This window comes from Panthera pardus, unplaced genomic scaffold (genome assembly GCF_024362965.1).
Source record: "Panthera pardus isolate Hobbes unplaced genomic scaffold, ASM2436296v1 HiC_scaffold_12, whole genome shotgun sequence".
Taxonomy (NCBI): Eukaryota; Metazoa; Chordata; class Mammalia; order Carnivora; family Felidae; genus Panthera; species Panthera pardus.
Genome location: NW_026526677.1, coordinates 108,419,788 through 108,432,196, shown reverse-complemented (window position 1 = coordinate 108,432,196; position 12,409 = coordinate 108,419,788). Strand labels below are relative to the sequence as shown.

The window sequence follows — 12,409 nt, the reverse complement described above, 5'->3', positions numbered from 1 at the left end:
CTCCTTCTGTGCTTTTGTTCGTTTTGTATAAATGGACTCATGCAATATGAAGCCTTTTATGACTAGCTTTGATTGACGATAATGTTTTCAAGATTAAACTACATTGTAATAATTATCTTTGTTGCATTTCTTTTTATGGCTGAATAATATTCCACTGTATGACTATACACCAGTTTTTTTCATCTGTTCGTCATTGGTGGACACTTGGGTTGTTACTACTTTTTGTCTGTTTTGAATAATGCTTCTGTGAACATTACTGTGTAAGTTGGGTTTTTTAAATTTAGGTATAATTGACATTAGCTTTAGGTGTACAGTGTAATGATTTGATGTTTGTATATTTTGCGAATTGATTACAGTAAGTTAGTTAGCATCCATAACCACACATAGTTACAGAATTTTTTTTTCTTGTGATGAGACCTTTTAAGAGCTCCTTTTACCAACTTTCTAATATCGAATACAGTTGTTAACTGTTGTTGCCTTCAAGGTCTGTGTTCTTGCCAATGGCAAGACTTCGTTTTGTTTTGTTTTGTTTTTAATGGCTGGGAAACAGTCCAATGTGTATATATACCACATTTTCTTTTTCTTGGTTTAAAATGTTTATTTATTTATTTTGAGAGAGCTCAAGCAGGGAAGAGGCAGAGAGGGAATCTCAAGGGGGCTCTGCCCTGTCAGTGTGGAGCCCGATGTGAGGCTCATTCTCATGAGCCGTGAGATCATGACCTGAACTGAAATCAAGAGTTGGCTGCTTAACTGCCTGAGCCACCCAGGTGCCCCTATATAACATTTTCTTTGTCTTTGATATACTTTTGTTGTTTCCATATCTTGGCTGTTGTAAATGATGCTGTAGTATTCATCGGAGTGCATATATTTTCTCGAGTTTGTGTTTTCATTTTCTTTGGGTAAACACCCAGAAGTGGAATTGCTGGATCATATGGTAGTTCTGTTCTTAATTTTTCGAGCAACCTCCATAGCGTTTTCCATAGTGGCTGCACAGTTCACTTCCCACCCACAGCGCACACAGGCTCCCTTTTCACCACAGCCTCGCCAGCTCTTGTTATTTCTTGTCTTCTTGATGCTGGCCGTTCTGACAGGTGCGAGGTGATGGCCCATTGCGGTTCCGATTTACATTTTCGTGACGATGAGCATCTTTTGAATGACCTGTTGGCCATCTTATGTCGTCATCGGACGCATGGGAAGATCTGCCCATTTTTCACTCTAATTGTTTACTATTTGCTGTTGCGTCGTAGGAGTTCTTTGTGCGTTTTGGATACTAGCTCCTCGTCAGATAGGTGATGTGCAGTGACTTTCTCCCATTGGTAGGTTGTCTTTTCATTGCGTTCAGGGTTTCCTTTGCCGTGTGGCAGTTTTTTAGTTTGGCGTAGTCCTGCGTGTTTATTTTTGCTTTTGTTGCTTTGGGTGTCCTATTCAGAACAGTCATCGCCAAGAGCCGTGTTAAGGAGCTTATCACCCATGCTTTCTTCTCGGAGCTTTCTGGTTTGTGGTCTTACGTTTGAGTCTTGAATCCATTTTGAGCTCATTTTTGTGTGTGGTGCAAGAGAGTGGTGCAGTTTCCTTCATTTGTGTGTGGCTATCCAGTTTTCTCAGCACCATTTGTTGGTACTTGGTTGTCCTTTCCTCGTGTGTATTTCTGTCCTTTCCCCATTGTAGATTCTTGACTCCTTTGTTGTAAATTAATTGACCGCATAAGTGTGGGCTTATTTCTGGGCGCTCTTTTCTGTTCCGTTGATCTGCGTGTCTGTTTTTTGTGCTAATACCGCACGATTTTGATTACTGTAGAGCTTTGTCATATAGTTTGAAGTCAGGGGGTGATGCCTCCAGCTTTGTTCTTCTTTCTCAAGGTTGCTTTGACTATTCTGGGTCTTCTGTGGTTCCCTACAAATTATAAGATTGTTTGTTCTTTTTCTGTGAAAAATACCACTGGACTTTTGATTGGGATTGCATTTATTCTGTATATTGTTTTTGGTAGTATGAACATTTTAATGCTATTATTTTTCTATTCCATGAGGACTGGATGTCTTCCCATTTATTTGTGTCTTCAGTTTGTTTCATCAATGTCTTACAATTTGGGGTGTACAGTTCTTTCACCTCCTTGGTTAAATTTATTTTCAGGTATTCTTTTTGATGCAATTGTAAATGGTATTGTTCTTTTTTTTTTTTAATTTCTCTTTCTGATAGTTTAAGTATATAGAAACGCAACATATTTTTGTATATTGATTTTGTATCTTGTGTTACTAAAACTAAACTTAACTGGTTTTGACAGTTTTTTAGTGGAGTCTTCATGATTTTTTAATGTATTATATTACCTACAAATAGTGACAGTTTTACTTCTTTTTACTTGGATGCCTTTTATTTCTTTTTCTTGTCGTCTGGCTTGTATGGGTGTTCTAAGACTTCCAGTATATGTTACATCAAAGTGACAACAGTTAGCATTCTTGTCCCGTTCTTGATCTTAGAGGAAAAGCTTTTAGCTTTTCACTGCTGAGTATGATTTTAGTTATGTGTTTGTCATATATTGCCTTTATTATACCGAGGTAAATTCCCTCAATACCTGCTTTAAGTTTTTATCATAAATGGATATTGGATTTTGTCAAATGCTTTTTCTGCATCTATTTGAGATGATCATATGATTTGTTAAAAATGTTTATTTATTGGGGCGGCTGGGTGGCTCAGTCAGTTAAACATCCAACTTCGGCTCAGGTCATGATCTCATGGTTTGTGGGCTCAAGCCCCACTTGGGGTCTGTGATGACAGTGTGGAGCCTGGAGCCACTTTCGGAATCTGTGGCTCCCTCTCTCTCTCTGTCCCTCCCCCGTGCGCTCTCTCTCTCTCTCTCTCTTTCTCTCTGATGTTTATTTTGAGAGAGAGAGAAAGAGAGAATGCACACTTGTGAATGTGAGCCAGGACGGGGCAGAGAGGGAGAGAGCCTGGAGCGCAGAGCCCAATGCAGGCCTTGATTCCACTAACTGAACTGTGAGATCATGATCTGAGCCAAAATCAAGAGTTGGACGCTTAACCAACCTCACAACCCAGGCACTCTAGTTATATGAGATTTATACTTCGTTTTGTTAATGTGGTGTTTCCCATTGATCGATCTGTGAGTGCTGAACTAACCAACATTGCATCCGTGGAATAAATCCCGCTTGATCATGGTGTATGGTCCTTTCAATGTATTGTTGAATTTGGTTTTCTGATATTTTGCTGAGCAGTTTTGCACCCATGTTCTTAAGGGATATCGGCCTATAATTTTCTTCTTTTGGGCCATCCTTACCGGTTTTTGGTGTCAGGGTAATACCAGCCTCATTAACTGAGTTTGTAAGTGTTTATTCCTCTTCTGTTTTTTGGAAGAGTTTGAAAAGGATTGATATTCTCATTCAGTGTTTAGTAGAATTCACCATTGTTGCCATTTGGTCCCAGACTTCAGTTTGTTGGAGATTTTTCATTAATGATTCAGTCTACTTGCTAGTGATTGGGTCTGTTCAGATTTTCTATTTCTTTTGTCTTCATAGATTTTATGTCTTATGGAATTTATCCATTTCTTCTCTGTTGTTGAATATGTTGGCGTATAATTGTTCACAGTGTCTCTTATGGTCCTTTGTAATTTTTTTTTAAGTAGGCTATAGTGTGGGGCTTAAACTCACAACCCTGAAATCAAGAGTCACGTGCTCTACTGACTGAGCCAGCCAGGAGCCCCACTCCTTTGTACTTCTGTGTTATCAGTTGTAATGTCTCCTGTTTCATTTCTGATGTTGTTTATTTCAGTCCTCTCTTTCTTGGTGAGTGTACACAGGTTTTTTTATGAACTTTTTTGGGGATATGGATATTTATAGCAGCATTATTCATGATAGCCAATAGGTGGAGACAACCCTGATGTCCATCAATGGACCGGTAGATAAAATGTGGTATATCTATAAAATGGGATAGAATTCAGCCATAAAAGGAATAAAGTAATGATAGGTCCTAGGACTTGGGTGAACCTCAGAACTGTTATATGAAAGAAGTCAGTCATAAATGTCTACATATTGTAAGTTTCCATTCATGTGGAAGTCTGGAACAGGCAAATATATAGACACCAAAAGCAAATGAATGGTTGCTAGGGCCAGGAAAGGGATGGATGGGAATGGTAGTGGGGAGGATAAAAAGGTGATAGCTTAAGGATAGAGGGTTTGGGATTTTTTTTTAAATGAAATATAGTTGACATATAACATTTGATCAGTTTCATGTATACATGATGATTTTATGTATATATCAAAATGATTGCCGTAGTAAGTCTTTGTGAACGTGTTTTTTTCTTGGATATATACATGTTTTAATTTCTTGAGTATAATATAGTTTGTACAGTAAATAAAATGCTCTATAGCATGGCTATGTTCTGTTATTCTTTCAAGCACCTACCTGTATTTATTTCAAATTCATATAATTCTTTTTTTTTTTCCAGCGAGTACTGAGCCATCAAGATGATACAGCTTTGCTAAAAGCATACATTGTTGAATGGCGAAAATTCTTTACACAGTGTGATATTTTACCGAAGCCTTTTTGTCAACTGGAGATTACTTTAATGGGTAAACAGGGCAGCAATAAAAAATCAACCGTAGAAGACAGTATTGTTCGAAAAGTAAGTTTATTTTTGCTTTTTGTCCCCCTTACTAGTCTTCAGAAAGAGGGTTATTTTACAACTTTAGGAAGTAATTTAGACTTTAAGTGGGCTTTCCTACTTCACATATAAATTCCTTTTAAGTTCTTGCTGGGTTTTACTGAATAATACTGTCTTTCTTCCAACCGCGTTGAGCTGCACTTCTGTTTCGTTATCCCACGTGGTGTTGAGTTGCGGATCTGTGCCTTCAGACATCTCTGCCTTTTCCTAGTTTTATCTTCTGTATTCTGTTTCCTTCTTCTTTCTTTGTACTTTTACCTTCCTATAGATTACTTTACTTTTTTCCTCTTTCAAAAATCTCTCCTTAGATTACCTTCTCGTATCTTGGTGTTTCATTGTGACTAAGCTGCTATTATTGTTATGTTTTTCTTTTTACTTGATTCTAGTTATTGTGAACTCATGTACTGTTTATTTTCATATTTTGCATAGTTTCTAGTTAAAAGTTCTGTGTCCAGAACTCCTTGTGATTTAATTGAAAGAACTCAGCTCTGAAAGTGGAATCTCAGGTGTTCTTTTCAGCTCTTCAATCCTTAATGACTTAAAGCTCCCTGCCCTCATTTCTCATATGTATTCTTGCTTCTGAGAATCAAATAGAAACATAGATTTGAAAAGTGGAAGAAAAGTACGAAATGCCTCTTGGACTTTAAACGACTTGCTACTTGCTGAATGCAAACTCAGGCCCTCAAATAGTTGCCTCGGCATTCCTGCCCCTTCCAAGCTCTAAAATTTGTGCTGATGTCGACAGGGATGCTGTAAATTTAGACACCCAGTGGTTCTCGGGTGGTAGAAATAACTGCAATATGAGAAATTATCCCCCTCCCCCCCAAAAAAGAAAAATACTTCTACGTGCTTTTTAATTTTCAGTTCCATAATCTTGTCCTCTCTTGTTTTTCCGTTATTCTTTTAATTTTTGCCATCCCCTACTGATTACAGGAATCAGCATCACTTAATGATTAAGACCGTAGATTCTGAGACCATAGTTGTTGGATTCAAATCCCAGTGTTGCCATTAATGAGCTGTATGCATGTGGGGAGTTAGCTTTCCTCTCAGTGCCTCTGAGTCTGCATTTCTAAAAAGGAGATAATAACACCTATATATCGGTATTGAGGATTAAATGAGTTACGTGTGGAAAGTACTTAGAGCAGTGCTAGGTACGTAGTGAATGTTACATACCTGTTATTTTTGTCGTTATTGATGCTACTGTTGTTAATATATTTTCTGTATCTGACCCAGTTACTTGGAATGATAATACATATGGATATGTGTGTAATATTTCCATCATTTAAATGGAACATCTTTCAGGTGGATTTGTGTGTGTTTTTTAAGATCTAGTATCAGGCAGGTTTTCATTCAGTGCTTTTTGCATTTCATGTTCGTACAAACCTGCACATGAGCATTCCAAACACTGACCAGTATTTCTGAAATGTAACCTTGTAACTGTAGGGGAGGTAACCTTTTCCAGGCATTACTGTATTTAATTTTTACAACAACCACTTAAGATTTGTATTCTTACTTTTACTATTTTACAGATGGGAAAGCCGGTGAATAAGTAATAGAGCTGGAATTCAAATCCATTTACGTTAGATTTTGAAATGTGTTCTTTAACATTTACCATGTGTTTTTTACCAGATTTAAATATACTAGTTCCCTGAAGCATTCAAGTGAATATAGGCCTAAGAATGTGGTTTCCTTTTTTTAGTATTTATAGCTAAAGTTTTTGTGTGTCTGTATGGTACTTAGTATATTAATAATTGCAATGATTTCATGCTTCTTTTTATCCTAGCTCATGCTTGATACATGGAATGAGTCAATCTTTTCAAATATAAAAAACAGACTCCAGGATAGTGCAATGAAGCTGGTACATGCTGAAAGATTAGGAGAAGCTTTTGATTCTCAGCTGGTCATTGGAGTAAGAGAATCCTATGGTATGTTCTGAACTTTCCTGATGATAATTTTTTCTGGAAATTCTGAGACAGTTACAGAATAGTACTGCCAGAGTTATGTGTACTAGCATAGAGACACGCCTATGTTTAGTGCCAGATGCTGTTAAGAGTACACAGAAGGCATGAAATCTCTTCAAGGCCACATAGAAAAACCCATATTTGTGTGGTTAATACTTGTTTTCTCCATGTCACTCATTTCTTGGCTGGCAAATCCTTTCAGTGACCTGAATTAAAGAAATGTAGATTTTGATTCTTTAGCTCCTAAAGGTGGTAACTAATTTTGTGCTTATATTTTCAGACAGTATGTTTATTTCATGTACATACTCCTCTCTGAACTTTTCAGCTTCTGGCAGTGCTCTTCTCATTTATTATTTAAGTCAGATACAGTGTTTTCTCTCAGAATACTCCTCCTCCTCCTCCCTCTGTCTTCTAGCTCATCTGCATCCTCTGTTTCCTCTTAGAGGCCTTCCCTAATTCCCGGGCTAGCTTAGGTCCCTCTCACATTGATTCATAGGACCCGTGCCTCCCTGTCATCATAATTTAGTTCAGTTAACTGTGTTGTTGACACTGTATCTTTACTGGATGTAGGACGTGGGCACAAAGTACTCCTCAGTAAGAATTTTTTGTTTTTTTTTTTTAATTTTTTTTTTTTTAACGTTTATTTATTTTTGAGACAGAGAGAGACACAGCATGAACAGGGGAGGGGCAGAGAGAGAGGGAGACACAGAATCCGAAACAGGCTCCAGGCTCTGAGCCGTCAGCACAGAGCCCGACGCGGGGCTCGCACTCACGGACCGTGAGATCATGACCTGAGCCGAAGTCGGACGCTTAACCGACCGAGCCACCCAGGCGCCCCAAGAATTTTTTGTATTAATGAACCTGCAGTTATCTTTGATTGGCTTTCTCTATTACCCCATACGTCTTGAGCTATCATAGTGTTTAGGCTTTCATTAGCCATGTCCTTGAAATTTATTCCTCTTCTATCAGCTACCACCAGTTTATACTGTGTAAACTCTGCTTCTGGACTTTTGAAACAGTTGTCTTATAGTGACCTTATTACTATCATTTAACCCATGTACTGTTCATGAGATTAATTTTTAAGTACTTTTTATTTGATTTTACCCATTTAGTGGTTACACCATGCTGAATTCAGGTTACTTAACCTGAGATTCGAGACTTTCCATAACCACTCGTATTTTTTTTCTTTTTGAGAGAGAGAGAGAAAGAGAGGGAGAGAGAGAATTCCAAGCAGTTTTCATGCTGTCTGTGTAGAGCCCAACGTGGGGCTCAAACTCACAAACCCAAAGTTCATGACCTTAGCCAAAATCCAGAGTCTGATGCTCAACTGACTCAGCCACCCATGTACCCCTCCACAGCCACTCCTAACTTCCCATTCTACCTGGTCATTATACCTTGACTTGGCCTTGGGATTTTTGTACTTCAGATTATTTGCTTATTTTACTAGCTTCTATGTAAATTCTAGTTTTCCCTTAAGACTCATCTCAAATCTCATCTCATCTGTGGATGGTTTCTTGACCATCTAGTTAGAAGTCATGCCCTTTCCTATGCAGAAATACAATAGCCCATGTTATCTGTACTGTTTGTCACTTTAGTGCTTTATGCTGTTACCATTTTAAGTCTGTTATGGAGAAGGGTCTTGTATTATATTTATGTTCTCTTGAGCGTTGTCACAGTCCCTTGCACATAATGACCCCTCACTATTTGTTATTTCAATTATTGTACTCAAAATACTGATTTGAAACATAATTAGAGTAAAATTTTATTTTCTGTTTTTCAGTTAACCTTTGTTCTAATCCTGAGGATAAGCTTCAAATTTATAGGGATAATTTTGAGAAGGCATACTTGGACTCCACAGAGAGATTTTATAGAACACAGGCACCCTCGTATTTACAACAAAATGGTGTACAGAATTATATGAAATATGTAAGTCAGAACTTAGTATATGTGATAATTTCAGCTGTTCTCTTGATATTCTTAAAAATGATTGCTATTTTGCTTCTGGGCAGGCAGACGCTAAATTGAAAGAAGAAGAAAAACGAGCACTACGTTATTTAGAAACAAGGCGGGAATGCAACTCTGTTGAAGCAGTAAGTAATTTTGTGATTATGTATTCTTTGAGATTCTTTGAAGTACGGTAGCCAAGGGATGGCAAATGTGTGGTGCAGGTCTTCTGACTCCTTTCTCTCATCTCTGGCCAACGTTACTAATCGAGGACAGTCTCTCCCCTGGTGTCCCAGTTTCAGAGGACACCTTATTCAGAACTCGTTGTTCTTTTGAACCGACGTGCAAGACGAAATCTATTTGCCATCCCTGCTCCAGGCTTCACTACATTTAATGTACTTAATTTTTAAACAGTGTCCTTGTATTGTTTTATGCGTATCCGAAGTTAACCATGTTTGTGTTGCAAGTAAAATATGTTCCCTAGAGATATAGTGGATCCTTATAATTCACGATAATTATGTCCTGTAAAGTGGCTGTGATCACTGAAATAGTGACCATGGAGGGTATTTTTTCTTGTTCTGAGAGGATGTTTTCAAACCTTATCTTGTGAGATAAAATACTACTTGATCAGAGAACATCAGTCTTTATATTGTTATTTTGGTGTTTTTATACTGTAATTTCCTCAAAAAAAAAAAAAAAGTGAAACTGATCAGAGATCATAGCCATGCTCTATTATCTGTACTCGCTGTTTTCTTCTACATGGAGAATGACCTTAACGTGCTGTCCTAAGGAAGTAAGAATCAAGCTTGCATAGAGTCTCGGAAATTGCTCACATATAGCAGTAGTGTTTCCTGTAGTTATTTTCAGTCTTTGGGGATGAGAAACTAGATTTAGATTTGCATTCCGGGTGGCCACATTCATGTTTCCCTGTAACCAAACATTTTCAGCTATGGATGGATTTATTTATTTATTTGCTTCTGACTTTTCTTTGGCTCTTCGGTCTTGAATGATAGTCATGTTCATTCTTTGTTCAGAAATCAGGCTGAGTTAGATTTTTTTCCTTTGGTTTTTATGTTTGTCTTTTTATAATATACAGTATGTGTCCTCTTTTAGTGGTTAAAATAACTCTCATATTGGTCAGGAGAGTGGGCTAATTTCATGGTTATTTGTAGGAATTCTGTGTAGACCTTGAAAGCCAGGCTTGGGCTTCATTCAAAGTGCAGGGAAGGCCAATGAATGTTTCTAAGCAAGGTGCCTCGCTCAGCGCTGTCCTTCAGAGAGAGGACATGACTGGATGAAAGGTTCATTGGAATGGGGAAGAGAGAAGAATAGGAGGTAGGTGGTTTTTATGATCATTCATGCTAGGGTTTGGGAGCACCAGATAGGTCTGTAGCAGTGGGGGCATAGCCCAGAAGAGTGGAGAGAAAGGCTTCCCAGAAATGGAACCTGGTGTCTGTGGGTGGGGCTAGATATTAAAAGGAACTGAGTCTGGGTGTTTCTGGGGTTTTGGCCTGGGGGAAGAGTAAGTCTGGATGGTGCAGAAGAAATAATGAGTGAGCGTGAGGAGTTTGAGTTGATCATTGTGCCTGGAGCGTCTGGGTGGGGATGTTGCAGTTTTGTAAGGTAGAATTGTTTTTCTGCTCTGGTTTATACAGCTTAATTTGTATTATATGCATATGAGACTTCAGGAAATTCAGCTATAGATGGTCTAAGAATAAGAGAAAGCAAGAAAAGGAGAATGAGAAAGGCAGAGATACTCAAATACACATGACAGTTTGTATAGAACAAGTGAGCCTCCCTTTCTACTTTGAAACACATACACACACACACACAGAAAGAGTTAAAATAGAAGATGTGAATTTGCTCTTCCACAGTTAACACATAGTGTGAGGATCTCATCAAGCTGAATGATTCTAGAGTTTAAAGATGAGTTTTTTTGTTACTGTTTTCAACAGAGACCCTAAGTGCAATATAGCATGCTTCCAGAGAAATTGGACTTTATTGGAGATGTTGGAGGTCTTTTTGTGTGGTTTGTTTTTATTTTGTTTCAGTTTTCTGCTTATTTTTAAAAATTAAAATATACTTGATTCAAGTATAATGTATATACATAAAAGTGCACAGAAATCTCAAGTATGAATTATCACAAAGTGAACGTACCTGTAAGATCACCATAACAAGAATTACCAGCAATTCAGAAATCTTTCAGAAATCTGTCATGCACTCTCCCAATTACTATTGCCATCTTTTTCTTCAAAGGGTATCACTCTGTTAACAATAGATTAGTATTCATCAGCAACCAATGTGTTGTTTGTACAACAAAATTTGGTACAGAGGACAACCACGTACAAAACCGTAGGATTGATTATAACATTGGGAATTTCAGGCTTAATGCAGATGCATTACTATTTATATACCTCACTGAGCTGAGGCCCTGGTACTGTGTATATAATATTTGTTACATTGCTAATTTACAGTTTCTGTTTTCAGAGAGAAATGATGTGTTAAATTGAAGTATGTTGTGATGGAAGGAACAGTAAACAAAAACTCACCAAGTCCTGATACAAATAAAGTATGAACAGTATTACTATTATTTATTTTTTTGAAGTAGGCTTCATGCCCAGCATAGAATCCAAGATGGGGCTTGAACTCAAAACCCTGAGATCAAGACCTAAGCTGGGATCAAGAGTCAGATGCTTAACCGACTGGGCCACCCAGGTGCCCATGAACAGTATTATTTGAATAGTTAGTAAGAAACAAGTCACTTTCCATACTACAAATAATTCAAAGCAGACTTACTGTCCTAAATTCTCTGAGAAGAAGTATTTCTAGAGGTCAGAACATGCAATGCTATGTTCTTATATATCAAACTATTCTTTTTAATGGAGGACAGTCATAATATAGGGAGAATGTATTTTACTGTTACGGTCTCTTCATATGGGGTACACAGTAGTGCACTCCAGAATTTAAGGTTAAAGTAAGTATGTTTTTGGCACTTTTTTCATTCTGTAAATTAGCAATTTATTATGGTTAATCAACTTAGTATGAATCATCCTCAGTTTTTTACACCTGGTTAGTTTTTAACATATGCAGGAAAACATGTTTTTGGACCTGTTTTGTTTTCTATAATAGAGGAAATCTCACCCAGGTAGTACCCAGTTGTGAGGCCAACCCTAATAAAGATCAAATGTACATTCAAGTAATGTTAATATAGTACTAAACAGCTTACTGGATTCTTTCATTGTTTATAAGAGTTTTATTTTGTTACCCTGCGTATTCCAAGCGGCTGATGATACCATTTGCAAATGATGATGCTTACTTCTTCCTTTCTAATATTAATATCTCCTATTTCCTTCAATGGACTAAATCTATTAATAGTTAATTTTAGAAAAATGTTAAATATTGGGGATCTTTGTCTTCTTTCAGTCTTTGATGGGAATACGTCCACGTTTTCATCACTAAGCATGGTGTTGGAGTTTGGCATGATGTTTGCATTTTGTTAGGTTAAGAAGTATTCACTTATTCATCTTTTATTATGAATATTATCAGAAATTTGTAATACATAGTCCTATGTATGGCCAGTATCTTATTTCATGGAGAAACACCAGTGTCCTTTCCACTAAAATCATGAACAAGGCAAGGGTGCCCACTATTTCTTCTTCTATTTAACATTGTATTGTATGCAAAGGTGTCAGCCTTTGCACTTAGACTAGAGAAATCAATTGCAGTAATAAGAATGGGCAAGCAGAAGTAAAACTCTAAATTTAGAGATGATTTGATAGTGTATTTGGAAAACTCCAGACCATCAGTGGTAAAATTAACTCAAAAAATAAAG

General features: G+C 37.4%; 1 protein-coding gene across 1 annotated transcript in view; it reads left to right on the top strand.

Moving 5' to 3' along the window:
• The window catches only part of CUL5 (cullin 5), a 96,147-nt gene that overhangs the window by 41,178 nt on the left and 42,560 nt on the right, over positions 1 to 12,409 (top strand). Inside the window, exons 4-7 of the mRNA XM_053900536.1 lie at positions 4,457 to 4,633; positions 6,456 to 6,597; positions 8,414 to 8,559; positions 8,643 to 8,723. Of these exons, the coding sequence (XP_053756511.1) occupies positions 4,457 to 4,633; positions 6,456 to 6,597; positions 8,414 to 8,559; positions 8,643 to 8,723 (546 nt within the window). The remainder of the gene's footprint in view (positions 1 to 4,456; positions 4,634 to 6,455; positions 6,598 to 8,413; positions 8,560 to 8,642; positions 8,724 to 12,409) is intronic.